A 14,109-nucleotide genomic window follows, 5' to 3' on the forward strand; every position below is an offset into this window, starting at 1 on the left:
CACCGGTCCCGATACCCAGCACTTAGTACTCTCTCAGTATAACTGGCACATATATAATAGATCCAATTCCCAGTACACATAGAATAGTGCTCACAATTACTGGTACACAGCGTGCACAGCCTTCCTGTGTCCAGAAGGCATACGGTCATTGGGTCTACATTGTGTTGGTCGACGAGTCCAGGCGGTATTTCATTCCCCACCATCCACTAGGGCGTGGTGGGAGAATAAAATAGTGTGCAGAGCGTAGAGAGGCACCGTGCCCGAAGCATGGCGAGTGAAGCGAGTGATGCTGTGCGCTGGAAACTGTGTCGACATTCGGGTAAAAAAAAACAGTGAAAAACCCCATGTTGACCTTTTGACTGTCGACCTAATGCTTCTGTCGAACTAGACCCATGTCGACTAACATGCTGTAGACCAAACTATCCCAACCTGTCCAGAATACGTACAAGTTACCATTCCCTTATACACAGCACACCAGGTGACATGCAGCCCATACGTGGTTCCTGACACCCTTATCTGGGGGAGGTACGAAGAGCCTGTCCAGGGCAGATCCACCAGGTACCATGTGACCGCATATCTCACCCATACACTGAGCACATACACGCTGCATGGTGGTTAGTAGTGATATTCCCCAGCAGCCTGTCCAGGGCAGATCCACCAGGTACCATGTGACCGCATATCTCACCCATACACTGAGCACATACAGACTGCATGGTGGTTAGTAGCGATATTCCCCAGCAGCCTGTCCAGGGCAGATCCACCAGGTACCATGTGACCGCATATCTCACCCATACACTGAGCACATACACGCTGCATGGTGGTTAGTAGTGATATTCCCCAGCAGCCTGTCCAGGGCAGATCCACCAGGTACCATGTGACCGCATATCTCACCCATACACTGAGCACATACAGACTGCATGGTGGTTAGTAGCGATATTCCCCAGCACCCTGTCCAGGGCAGATCCACCAGGTACCATGTGACCGCATATCTCACCCATACACTGAGCACATACAGGCTGCATGGTGGTTAGTAGTGATATTCCCCAGAACCCTGTCCAGGGCAGATCCACCAGGTACCATGTGACCGCATATCTCACCCATACACTGAGCACATACAGGCTGCATGGTGGTTAGTAGCGATATTCCCCAGCACCCTGTCCAGGGCAGATCCACCAGGTACCATGTGACCGCATATCTCACCCATACACTGAGCACATACAGGCTGCATGGTGGTTAGTAGTGATATTCCCCAGCACCCTGTCCAGGGCAGATCCACCAGGTACCATGTGACCGCATACCTCACCCATACACTGAGCACATACAGACTGCATGGTGGTTAGTAGCGATATTCCCCAGCACCCTGTCCAGGGCAGATCCACCAGGTACCATGTGACCGCATATCTCACCCATACACTGAGCACATACAGGCTGCATGGTGGTTAGTAGTGATATTCCCCAGCACCCTGTCCAGGGCAGATCCACCAGGTACCATGTGACCGCACATCTCACCCATACACTGGGCACATACAGACTGCATGGTGGTTAGTAGCGATATTCCCCAGCAGCCTGCGTTTGTGTCACTGACTGCTGTGTGTAAATATCTCACATATCACAGTGTGGTAGAGAGATGCGCCATCGGCCACATCTGGGCAAGGGCGCTGGCGAAGGGCCGTATTACCGGTTATGGCATCATCACCTGACACAGCAATGTGCACGCTCCTGGCATGCGCCACATTGTGCCACAGACCGGAGAAGGCGATTACATGGGATCACATAGGGATGGAATAACGCCTCGGTGACTGCATTAGCAGAATTCTGCTGTAATCACTGTAGATCATGGGTCTTCAACCTGCGGCCCTCCAGATGTTGTGAAACTACATGTTCCAACATGCATTGCCACATTTTTTTCTTTAAGAGCATGCCAAAACGGTCAGGGCATGCTGGGACATGTAGTTCCACAACATCTGGAGGGCCGCAGGTTGAAGACCTGTGATGTAGAAGATCACAGACTAATCCCATGTCCAGCTTCTGCCGGGTGTCAGGTTGTCCTGTCACAGGATACACAATACATCCAGTCACTAACGGGTAACAGTATTTCCCCTCATTAATAGAACTCCGCCGGCTGCTCCTGGAAAAGCGCAGGATTCTGTCTGATCCAGTGAATCTCTGATCGCTGACATACTGCTGAGGCTGAATCCTCCAATGAGAACAGCCCGCACCGCATGATGCCGCGACTAGGGGAGATCTCCGCCGGGCACCGAGGGCGACATTTGACAGCTGTTGCATTTGTTTTTAACAAACTATTGGCGCTTTGGGTGCCAAGGGAATTCGTCAAAATAGGTGTGAAAATTGACGCGCAACCCTTTCATTAACCCCTTGAGTGCCAGCGTTGCGGCGAGAGATCCTCAAAATATCCGTTAAACATGCCGAAGACTGTTCTTCTTTTGGGTGCAATACTTAACTAAACTATGAATAGAGTCGGCGGATTTTGTATTTATTTATACGGTAAGAACCGTCGCTGTGAGCGGCGCTGGCATTCTTAGCGGATATTTGAGATCGCTCTAAGGAACGTTGGCACTACAAAGGGTTAATAAGGTTTGCTTGGCAATTTTCACACCTATTTGGCCAAATTCTCTTGGCAAAGGGTTAATGCCATGAGACTGGGAAGCCTGTTTCCCACTACTTTATACTGGTAAATCCATGTTTCCTTTCACGCTGGTTTTTCCAATGATAATCGCGAACAGAAGAGTCTAATTCCAGACTGGTAATGAAGCCGGGCGCGCTGCCAGCTGAAAGTGTGGCATTTAGTGTCATTTGCCCTAGTGTTCCAATCTAGAATGTTGCCCTTTATATAGAACCATGCTGGGGTATTACTCCAGAACCTGCTCATGATTGCAACTCTGGGTACAAGGATTCACACCTGCACCCACCAGAATGGGGTCACTAGACTGGAATAACGGGTGAAGAGCAGGCCACATCATCCCCAGAGCCATCCGGGGCGGAATCCAGTGAATATATTGTAAAGGTTGAGTATCCCTTATCCAAATTATTCTTTTTTATTTATTTTGTTGCTAAAAGCACTAATGGGGATGTCTGTAATTGGCACTACTGAGGACATGATACTGTATGTAACTGGCATTACTGGGGATGTTTGTAACAGCATTACTAAGGGCATGATATGTAACTGGCACTACTGGGGACATGATATGTAACTGGCACTACTGGGGACATGTTATGCAACTGGCACTACTGAGGACATGATATGTAATTGGCACTACTGGGGACATGATATGTAATTGGCACTACTGGGGACATGATATGTAACTGGCACTCTTGCGGACATGATATGTAACTGGCACTACTGCGGACATGATATGTAACTGGCACTACTGGGGACATGATATGTAACTGGCACTACTGGGGACATGATATGTAACTGGCACTACTGCGGGACATGATATGTAACTGGCACTACTGGGGACATGATATGTAACTGGCACTACTGGGGACATGATATGTAACTGGCACTACTGGGGACATGATATGTAACAGCACTACTGAGGACATGATATGTTAACTGGCACTGGCACTACTGAGGACATGATATGTAACTGGCACTACTGAGGACATGATATGTAACTGGCACTACTGAGGACATGATATGTAACTGGCACTACTGAGGACATGATATGTAACTGGCACTACTGGGGACATGATATGTAACTGGCACTACTGGGGACATGATATGTAACTGGCACTACTGGGGACATGATATGTAACTGGCACTACTGGGGACATGATATGTAACTGGCACTACTGGGGACATGATATGTAACTGGCACTACTGGGGACATGATATGTAACTGGCACTACTGAGGACATGATCAGTAACAGCACTACTGAGGACATGATAAGTAACAGCACTACTGAGGACATGATATGTAACAGCACTACTGAGGACATGATATGTAACAGCACTACTGAGGACATGATAGGTAACTGGCACTGGCACTACTGAGGACATGATATGTAACTGGCACGATTGAGGACATGATATGTAACTGGCACTACTGAGGACATGATATGTAACTGGCACTACTGAGGACATGATATGTAACTGGCACTACTGGGGACATGATATGTAACTGGCACTACTGGGGACATGATATGTAACTGGCACTACTGGGGACATGATATGTAACTGGCACTACTGGGGACATGATATGTAACTGGCACTACTGGGGACATGATATGTAACTGGCACTACTGAGGACATGATATGTAACTGGCACTACTGGGGACATGATATGTAACTGGCACTACTGGGGACATGATATGTAACTGGCACTACTGGGGACATGATATGTAACTGGCACTACTGGGGACATCATATGTAACAGCACTACTGGGGACATGATATGTAACAGCACTACTGAGGACATGATCAGTAACAGCACTACTGAGGACATGATAAGTAACAGCACTACTGAGGACATGATATGTAACAGCACTACTGAGGACATGATATGTAACAGCACTACTGAGGACATGATATGTAACAGCACTACTGAGGACATGATAGGTAACTGGCACTACTGAGGACATGATATGTAACTGGAACTACTGGGGACATGATATGTAACTGGCACTACTGAGGACATCTGTAACAGCACTACTGAGGACATGATATGTAACTGGCACTACTGAGGACATCTGTAACAGCACTACTGAGGACATGATAGGTAACTGGCACTACTGAGGACATGATAGGTAACTGGCACTAAATATGTGCAAGGAAAGGAATGCTTTGCATTTAAATTCAGTATCAGAGATGTGTGTATTTCATGTGTTTTTACAACATAAATGCAAGATACTACATTGAAATATAAAAATATTCTGAAATACGGAATAATCAGTTATCCAAAATTCTTCTGATCCCGAGCATTCTGGATAAGGGATACTCAACCTGTATTACTAATTATCATACATCCTCCTTCACCCATTCAGCTCCTAGATTCAGTTTTCCACTAAATAGTGAAGTGACCAATAGGCTAGTTCGGAAGGCAATGCCAATACAAGGAGAGGTAGCTACCACCATTACAGTTCCGGGGTTCCAAATCACTCAGGAACCGTGATAGATAAATATCCAACCATGGTTTATTAAACAGAATGGGCTCAGCCCAGTAACACAATCCAAACCAACAGTGTCCACAGCAATCCCCTGACAGAATGTCACTTCTTAGCCGGTTTCTCTCCAATACATACAATCCTGCAAGATGGACCTGATAACAGAACATAACAATGCACCTAAAACTTAGTACATTACACTGTGAGAAATGAGAGGTGAATATGAAGGTTCTCTGTCCGGGTCCATCTCGTTTCCTCACAACAGTTACCAGCCATCCACCAGGATAAAGCCTTATTGATAACAGATACTCCCATAGCCCCTGCACGGAATAGGCTCCTGACCACACAAACACGCCGCACCAGCTCTCACTCTCCGACACATTGCTGCAATGATGGGATAAAGCCGTTCCGGTCAGTGACGCAGGGGTACCACTATAATCACAGGCATGCTGGTAGGGGGCCATGCAGGCAGCCATGCCGGTGTGTGGGGACAAGCACACGGAAATAAATGTGGAAATAACCTGGTAGTCTGCTCTATTCCCCTCTGTGAAGGTAAAGAGGAGAGAAGGGGAGAAGTTAGTAGACAATGTAGCCGGCCCCAGGTTATAACATGGACAGTGATTGGAGGATGAATGCCACAAACATCTCACTACAGGTAACGTTACAGGTGGAGAGACTTTCATTCCTACCACTGGTGGGGCGTTGGTCCCTGTGCAGAGGTGCACACTCAGGCCTGGGAGGACGGATCTGTAACCTTACATCGCACTGAAGCACAGACACTCTCATACAATTCACCAACATCTGGTGTTCATGGTGTGACATCACTAAGGAGGAGCTGGAAGCACTTCATATGTAATAACCAAGTCCGCACACAGGATTATCAAGGAACCCATTTATCAGCAAATTTTAGCCATTTAAAACTCATTGTGTATGAAAAATGCCTCTCAAGCCTATCCACTCCCAGCAGTTACTTTTCAAACACATAACAGTTGGGAGCTGAACACATGACAGTTGGGGGCGGATTGGCTGGAGCACCATTTATCGTACGCAAAGAGTTTTAAATAGCTAAAGCTTGCTGATAAATGGGCTCCTCGAGCACCTGATTAAATCCAGGTGTACGTAGCGGTTTGTGGGACATCTACATCCCCTATAAATCTACAGCTAAATGATGCACAAATTGGCAGGACTGGCGTCATCCCGGGGCACCCGCCGCTGCTGATCAGAACACACTGCACACCACATTATCGCCCCCCCCCTCCCCCCCCGGTTACGCCGCGCTCCAATCATCCGTACACACAACACAGACAGAGGACAGCCACGGGCAGAAAGGTGGTGAGAGGTCAGGAGGGTTACAGGGCTGCTGTGCCATTCTTTGAAAAAGCCCCCATTGTTAGGGGTGAAACGCGTTAGTGAAGCCCCAGCCAGAGACACCTTGGACCGATTATTTGCAAAATAGTCTACATCCTGAAAAAGTCGACACACCTGCGATATCAACCATCTCCTCCAGCGCCAGCATCTCCGGTGGCCTTGAGAACTCCAGAGTGTATGGGTGACGGTAGCTTCGGTGGGAGAGACGCCCCAGCCCCTCTCACTCACCGGTGCCAGCAGGGAGATCAAGAACACAGCCCGGACCCTTCCATCACAGGTCCGCAGCTCCCGTGCACTCTCACTGATCACCACAGCCCTTGTGAGAGAAGCGCCGTCGGTAAAAACAGCTATCAGTGGGGCAGATGTATTATAGTAGCGCTTATCGCGCCGCTATAATACTTCCTTCTTCACCTCATTAACGAGGCGAAGCAGGAAGGGACATCGACAAGATGTATTAACATCCTATCCGCCGCAGCGGGGGAGCGCTAACTCCCCCCTCTGGCGATGTCCGCTCCTGGAGATAGCGTATCAGTCTCCTGTCCCCCGCTACTCACGCGAGATCCCCAGCGCAGCCCAGACCTAACAGCAGGGACAGGGCTGTCCCTGCTGTTTAGATAGGGCTTCGCCAGCCTGATGCTGGCAAAGCCAAAACCAGCAGCGGGTGGAACGGTCAGCGATGCTGATCGTTCATACATTCGGCCTGCTATCATTTAGATAGCAGGCCGATATGGACAGGGGAGCATAGCGCCCCTGTCCTTTACCGCATCTCACCTCCTTCATACATGGGGGAGAAGCGGTATCAGTGCATATAACGTGCGCTGATACCCTTCTCCCCCATATCGACACATCATACATCTGCCCCAGTGAGAGCTCCTGAGAGGGTAAGAGCGAAGACCCCTTTACCATCCACGCCGGTCAGCTCCCCTCCCCGCACCCGTACCGGAGGGACACTCAACATATATAACATCACCCGGAGCCACAGCGCACGGAGACGCAGGTGAGAAACGCCACAATAGGCGCATTGTAACCTACAAGACTGTGCTCATTCTAAAGCAATTATATTTACAGCTACTCATCTACTGCAAAATATAAATGCAAAGGCTCATTATCAACTGTCATATTGACAAACAATTTTCCAAGGTGTCCATGCATTCCGTTTTAAGTGGATAATTATTTTATAGATATAGTGTGCATAATAAATATCTTTTAGTGTGTATAACAATACTGTTGTATTTAAAGGTGGCCACCTGAATAATTTTTAAATAATAAATGTTGATGATTTACAAAAACCATCATTTCAAAAACCAATTTGTGTAAAGGTGCATACTTACATTGTTTGCTTCTGGTGTGCCATTCTGCCTAAGCACAACCACATGTCGGTACAGACTGTAGCCATACCTGTTCAGAGTCACGCGTGTTTACTACATGTGCTGACCACCGCTATTATTCCACTGCAAATAAGGGGTTCACATGTGCATGCCTCTCCCAAATCTTAACCTCTGGACATTTCACATCTGCCCCACTGCAGTACAGCATGGTTTTGCCAAGGTGCTCCCCACCACCCCTGTTGATAAGCCCTTCGTGGCCACGCCTGAGCAGCACAGGGACTATAGCCGTCACACTAAGGGCATCATTGTACACTATAGAGTTGGCGTTCAAGCTTGTATTAGGCTCCGCACAGCACGGATGCCGGCACACTGCAGTCAGCGTTCCTAATGGGTGATTTATGCCGTTCCATCTAGCTTATCCCGATGCCTGAACGCAGGACTAATCAGCAGCGCGTCTGTGTCACAGCAGCCACTAGAGGAGGACGCACAGATAAATAAACTACTGGGTGCGACATGTAATTCCCAGCACCTGTCACCCAGCAGAGATCCCGGCACATTACAGCTGCATTGTTGGGGCCTCAGAAGACAGATCTAAGCTTTCCCGACAATTACCTGTATGGAAATGACAGCTCGGGCGCCGAGCAAAATGCAAATAATGGTTTAATGTGGAGGATACTATCAGGCGGAACCGGCAGAGATATAAATGAAAGGTTTGGTGTGAAAGCTGTGCGGGGATACATAGAATAAATAGAGTTTTTATACACGCCCATCATAACAGTATCATGACAAAAATATGTCAGCTTGTGGCCGTGCACCCTTGGATCCCCCATAGAGGTGAGAAGCATTTAAGATATTTGGGCCGGATTGTGGATGTCTCACTGCATTGCGAGCCTTATTATTTATTTATTACCAGTTATTATATAGCGCACACATATTCCGCAGCGCTGTACAGAGAATAGTTGAACACTCACATCAGTCCCTGCCGCAGTGGAGCTTGCAATCTATATTCCCTACCACATGTACACGCGCACACAGACATTCTAGGGTTCATTTTGTTGGGAGCCTACCAGCATATTTTTGGGTTGTGGGAGGAAACTGGAGTACCCGGAGGAAACCCACGCAAGTACGGGGAGAACATACAAACTCTGCACAGTTAGGGCCATGGTGTGACCTCAGTGCTGTGAGGCAGTAATGCTAACCATTACACCATCCGTGAGCCTTGTAATCACGCCTGCCGGGTGTGTGAATGCCTGCCCCCACTAAATGCAGAAATATCCATTCGCAGGCTGGCGTGCAAGCCCGAGATCATTTGGATGCAGACCATGAGCATATTCGCTTGTGCACAGATCTTCAACATCGAACTCCCTGTACGAACATACGAGGGAGTTCGCAAACCAGAATCACCCCCTGTGGACGGTAGCTGTGCAGAATTGGCATTGTAGTTGCTTGTTTCTGACGTGTGCCGCAAAAGCCTGTGAGCCAATCACAATGCATCACCAGCGTGACAGCTGAACTCTCCCTGTGCGAGGGACCGGGAACATGCGACCCGTTGGGGGGTCCGGAAACTGTGACAGTTAATTGCAGCAAGCCCCCCACTAAGTTGAGATTCTTTGACTCATAACGAGGTTAAAATGCTGCAAACTGGTCAGTGCTTATGCTGACCCCTGCCCAACACGGTAAATGCCTACAATGGGCACGTAGGCATCAGGACTGGTCCATGGCGCACGGCAGTGTGTGTGTGCTAAGAAGTGCTGATGTACGTCTGACACAAGACAGCAACAGCTGATGACCGCACTTCGGGACAGAACCAGACGCTGAGCCGAAGTTGGCATTCGTTTGTTTTCCCTGTAAGCGATTAGCAATCAGCAATTACGCGGAGGCTTCAGGACACATTCTCAAGAAGGATGTAGAAGAAAAGCTTTTCAAAACACATCCATTACATAGCAGGCGGATAATGACAGCCCGCTGGTGGTGATTACACTCCGAGACTGCATTCAGCCGACGGCAGGCCCCAAGCATTGTCTCAGAGACCGGACCTTCTAATCCAGGCGCTCAATGTCCTTATGAGCCACCTACTCTGCTGCCAGGTACTGTAACACACTGGTGTGCAGCCAGACACACACCGACACCCTGCAGGACACATCCCTGTATACGGCATGTAGGGACCACACAGGTAATTACCAGCCACCTACTCTGCTGCCAGGTACTGTAACACACCGGTGTACAGCCAGACACACACCGACACCCTGCAGGACACATCCCTGTATACGGCATGTAGGGACCACACAGGTAATTACCAGCCACCTACTCTGCTGCCGGCTCCGCCAGGTACTGTAACACACTGGTGTGCAGCCAGACACGCACTGACACCCTGCAGGACACATCCCTGTATACGGCATGTAGGGACCACACAGGTAATTACCAGCCACCTACTCTGCTGCCGGCTCCGCCAGGTACTGTAACACACCGGTGTGCAGCCAGACACACACCGACACCCTGCAGGACACATCCCTGTATACGGCATGTAGGGACCACACAGGTAATTACCAGCCACCTACTCTGCTGCCGGCTCCGCCAGGTACTGTAACACACTGGTATACAGCCAGACACACACCGACACCCTGCAGGACACATCCCTGTATACGGCATGTAGGGATCACACAGGTAATTACCAGCCACCTACTCTGCTGCCGGCTCCGCCAGGTACTGTAACACACCGGTGTGCAGCCAGACACACACCGACACCCTGCAGGACACATCCCTGTATACGGCATGTGGGGACCACACAGGTAATTACCAGCCACCTACTCTGCTGCCCGCTCCGCCAGGTACTGTAACACAAGTGTGCACACACACCGACACCCTGCAGGACACATCCCTGTATACGGCATGTAGGGACCACACAGGTAATTACCAGCCACCTACTCTGCTGCCAGGTACTGTAACACACCGGTGTGCAGCCAGACACGCACCGACACCCTGCAGGACACATCCCTGTATACGGCATGTAGGGACCACACAGGTAATTACCAGCCACCTACTCTGCTGCCGGCTCCGCCAGGTACTGTAACGCACTGGTATACAGCCAGACACGCACCAACACCCTGCAAGACGCATCCCTGTATACGGCATGTAGGGACCACACAGGTAATTACCAGCCACCTACTCTGCTGCCGGCTCCGCCAGGTACTGTAACACACCGGTGTGCAGCCAGACACGTACCGACACCCTGCAGGACACATCCCTGTATACGGCATGTAGGGACCACACAGGTAATTACCAGCCACCTACTCTGCTGCCGGCTCCGCCAGGTACTGTAACACACGTGTGCACACGCACTGACACCCTGCAGGACACATCCCTGTATACGGCATGTAGGGTCCACACAGGTAATTACCAGCCACCTACTCTGCTGCCGGCTCCGCCAGGTACTGTAACACACTTGTGTGCAGCCAGACACGCACCGACACCCTGCAGGACACATCCCTGTATACGGCATGTAGGGACCACACAGGTAATTACCAGAGACCTACTCTGCTGCCGGCTCCGCCAGGTACTGTAACACACCGGTGTGCAGCCAGACACACACCGACACCCTGCAGGACGCATCCCTGTATACAGCATGTAGGGACCACACAGGTAATTACCAGACACTTACTCTGCTGCCGGCTCCGCCAGGTACTGTAACACACCGGTGTGCAGCCAGACACGCACCGACACCCTGCAGGACACATCCCTGTATACGGCATGTAGGGACCACACAGGTAATTGCCAGCCACCTACTCTGCTGCCGGCTCAGCCAGGTACTGTAACACACCGGTGTACAGCCAGACACGCACCGACACCCTGCAGGACACATCCCTGTATACGGCATGTAGGGACCACACAGGTAATTACCAGCCACCTACTCTGCTGCCGGCTCCGCCAGGTACTGTAACACACCGGTGTGCAGCCAGACACGCACCGACACCCTGCAGGACACATCCCTGTATATGGCATGTAGGGACCACACAGGTAATTACCAGCCACCTACTCTGCTGCCGGCTCCGCCAGGTACTGTAACACACAGGTGTGCAGCCAGACACACACCGACACCCAGCAGGACACATCCCTGTATACGGCATGTTGGGACCACACAGGTAATTACCAGCCACCTACTCTGCTGCCGGCTCCGCCAGGTACTGTAACACACCGGTGTCCAGCCAGACACGCACCGACACCCTGCAGGACACATCCCTGTATACGGCATGTAGGGACCACACAGGTAATTACCAGCCACCTACTCTGCTGCCGGCTCCGCCAGGTACTGTAACACACCGGTGTGCAGCCAGACACGCACCGACACCCTGCAGGACACATCCCTGTATACGGCATGTAGGGACCACACAGGTAATTTACCAGCTACCTACTCTGCTGCCGGCTCCGCCAGGTACTGTAACGCACTGGTATACAGCCAGACACGCACCAACACCCTGCAAGACGCATCCCTGTATACGGCATGTAGGGACCACACAGGTAATTACCAGCCACCTACTCTGCTGCCGGCTCCGCCAGGTACTGTAACACACCGGTGTGCAGCCAGACACGCACCGACACCCTGCAGGACACATCCCTGTATACGGCATATAGGGACCACACAGGTAATTACCAGCCTATGAAGGAATCGGGCACTCCGATATACTTGTGCTGGGCTTTGTTTCCTACACAATGCAGACGACATGCTGGCACTGGTAGTTCTCTAGCAGAAATGATTTTACCAAAAGGAGAGGCACCAATTACTGTCATACAATGCAAATCCATTTCCCCCACAATAACAGCATACAATCTACAGATCTCTGACAATTCTCCCATCTACAGAATTAAGTGGAAAGTGCCGGTGTCTGTTCTAAGCTGCAAACATTGGTTTTATGTGAGAGCCGTAATCCCAACGCTGCTAAACCTTCCATCGCGGGAATGAAATCCTTATTGAAACGAATACGGCTTAACCCCCGGTGTCCCGGCTAGCTCCCCGCACGCGTCATCAATGGCGGCATCATCTCCGATGCAGATCCATAATCCAGAGCTACATACACCCCACGTACATCTACCCTCCTCTCAGGTGTGGACCAATAGCTCGATCACTATCGGTCAACAGGCAAAAAGGTTGATACAGCAAAAATGGTCGACATGGTCAATAAATTGACAAACAAAATGTTGACAGGAAAAAGTTGGACACATGAAGAGGTTGACATGAGTTTTTTGTGTTTTAAGTCGATGTCGGCAGGGGCATTGTATGAGTCTACCGCGTACACTTGCCATGCTCCGGGCACTTTTATGTTCTTCCTCTATGCCCACTGAAATGGTAAAGTAAAAAAGTCTGATTTAACAAAAAAAACATAACCTACGTCAGCCCTTTTCCATGTCAACCATTTACATGTCTACCTTTTTATACTGTAGGTCGGCCTATTGTCTGTCAACTTAATGATTGCATACCCCTCTTTTGCATTAAACAGCCCTGACTCAGTAATGACCGGCATCTTTTTGCAACATGTTCCACTGAATAGGAAGCGCAAGCAGCTTCTGCTGAGTAAAATGATGCATCTTGTGTTACTCAGCAGAAGCTGCTTGTGCTTTCTATATGCTCCATTTTGCAAATAAGATGACAAAAGTCGTAAAAAACACAGAGCTAATGTGGTATGTGTAATCTTACGTGTATCGCATGGAGAATAGATGTTTGTGGACACTTATTTACATCTACAAGGGATTAGTGATGAAAGAAAGCAGCCCAAAGAGGGCTAGGACCATCAGGACACCTCTCCACAATGATATAAACCTCCGGAGAGGTACAGGAGCTGCAGGAACGTCACCCTGCATGTGACAACGGCCACCCATATACTGTATATGCCAGGGCTAGGATGGAAGGACAGAGGGAAAAGCAGAAGTTTTCCATTCACCCAGTTTAGCGTTAGCAGAAAAAAACAATGTGTGGAAACGTCTTCTGCTGGGCACACACTGGCTGATAGATTATGGGTGCGTTAGCATGAGTGTACCAGCGATATGTCTAAACCACGATGTTCACCGACATATCGCGTTGACCCAGCATCACAGTCGACGGCTGATATATACTGCAGATGTCTATGAATCTTCGTGGGTGTACGGATGCTCACCACTTGCTGCGGGGGCCGACGTCACAGCTGGGAAGGCAAATTCAAGTGTCCAACCCACTGTCAGGGACCGGGTGGTTGGTGTGCACTAGCGATATAGATTCTTCGCTCTCGTGAGGCAAAGCAGACGTAGAATAGAGTGA

The 14,109-nt window shown here is 49.7% G+C and overlaps 1 protein-coding gene across 6 annotated transcripts in view; it reads right to left on the reverse strand.

The window, feature by feature from the left end:
• The window catches only part of UNC13B (unc-13 homolog B), a 314,963-nt gene that overhangs the window by 127,168 nt on the left and 173,686 nt on the right, over positions 1 to 14,109 (reverse strand). For 2 of the 6 annotated variants that reach the window (XR_014453376.1, XM_083155405.1), the window contains exon 3: positions 5,649 to 5,671. The exons of the other annotated variants lie outside the window; for them this stretch is intronic. Coding sequence is in view for 1 of the 2 variants with exons in the window: in XM_083155405.1 (XP_083011531.1) it covers positions 5,649 to 5,671 (23 nt within the window). In the remaining variant the exon portion in view is untranslated. The remainder of the gene's footprint in view (positions 1 to 5,648; positions 5,672 to 14,109) is intronic. 6 annotated transcript variants of the gene reach the window in all.

Source organism: Crinia signifera, chromosome 1 (genome assembly GCF_055691185.1).
Source record: "Crinia signifera chromosome 1, ASM5569118v1, whole genome shotgun sequence".
Lineage (NCBI taxonomy): Eukaryota > Metazoa > Chordata > Amphibia > Anura > Myobatrachidae > Crinia > Crinia signifera.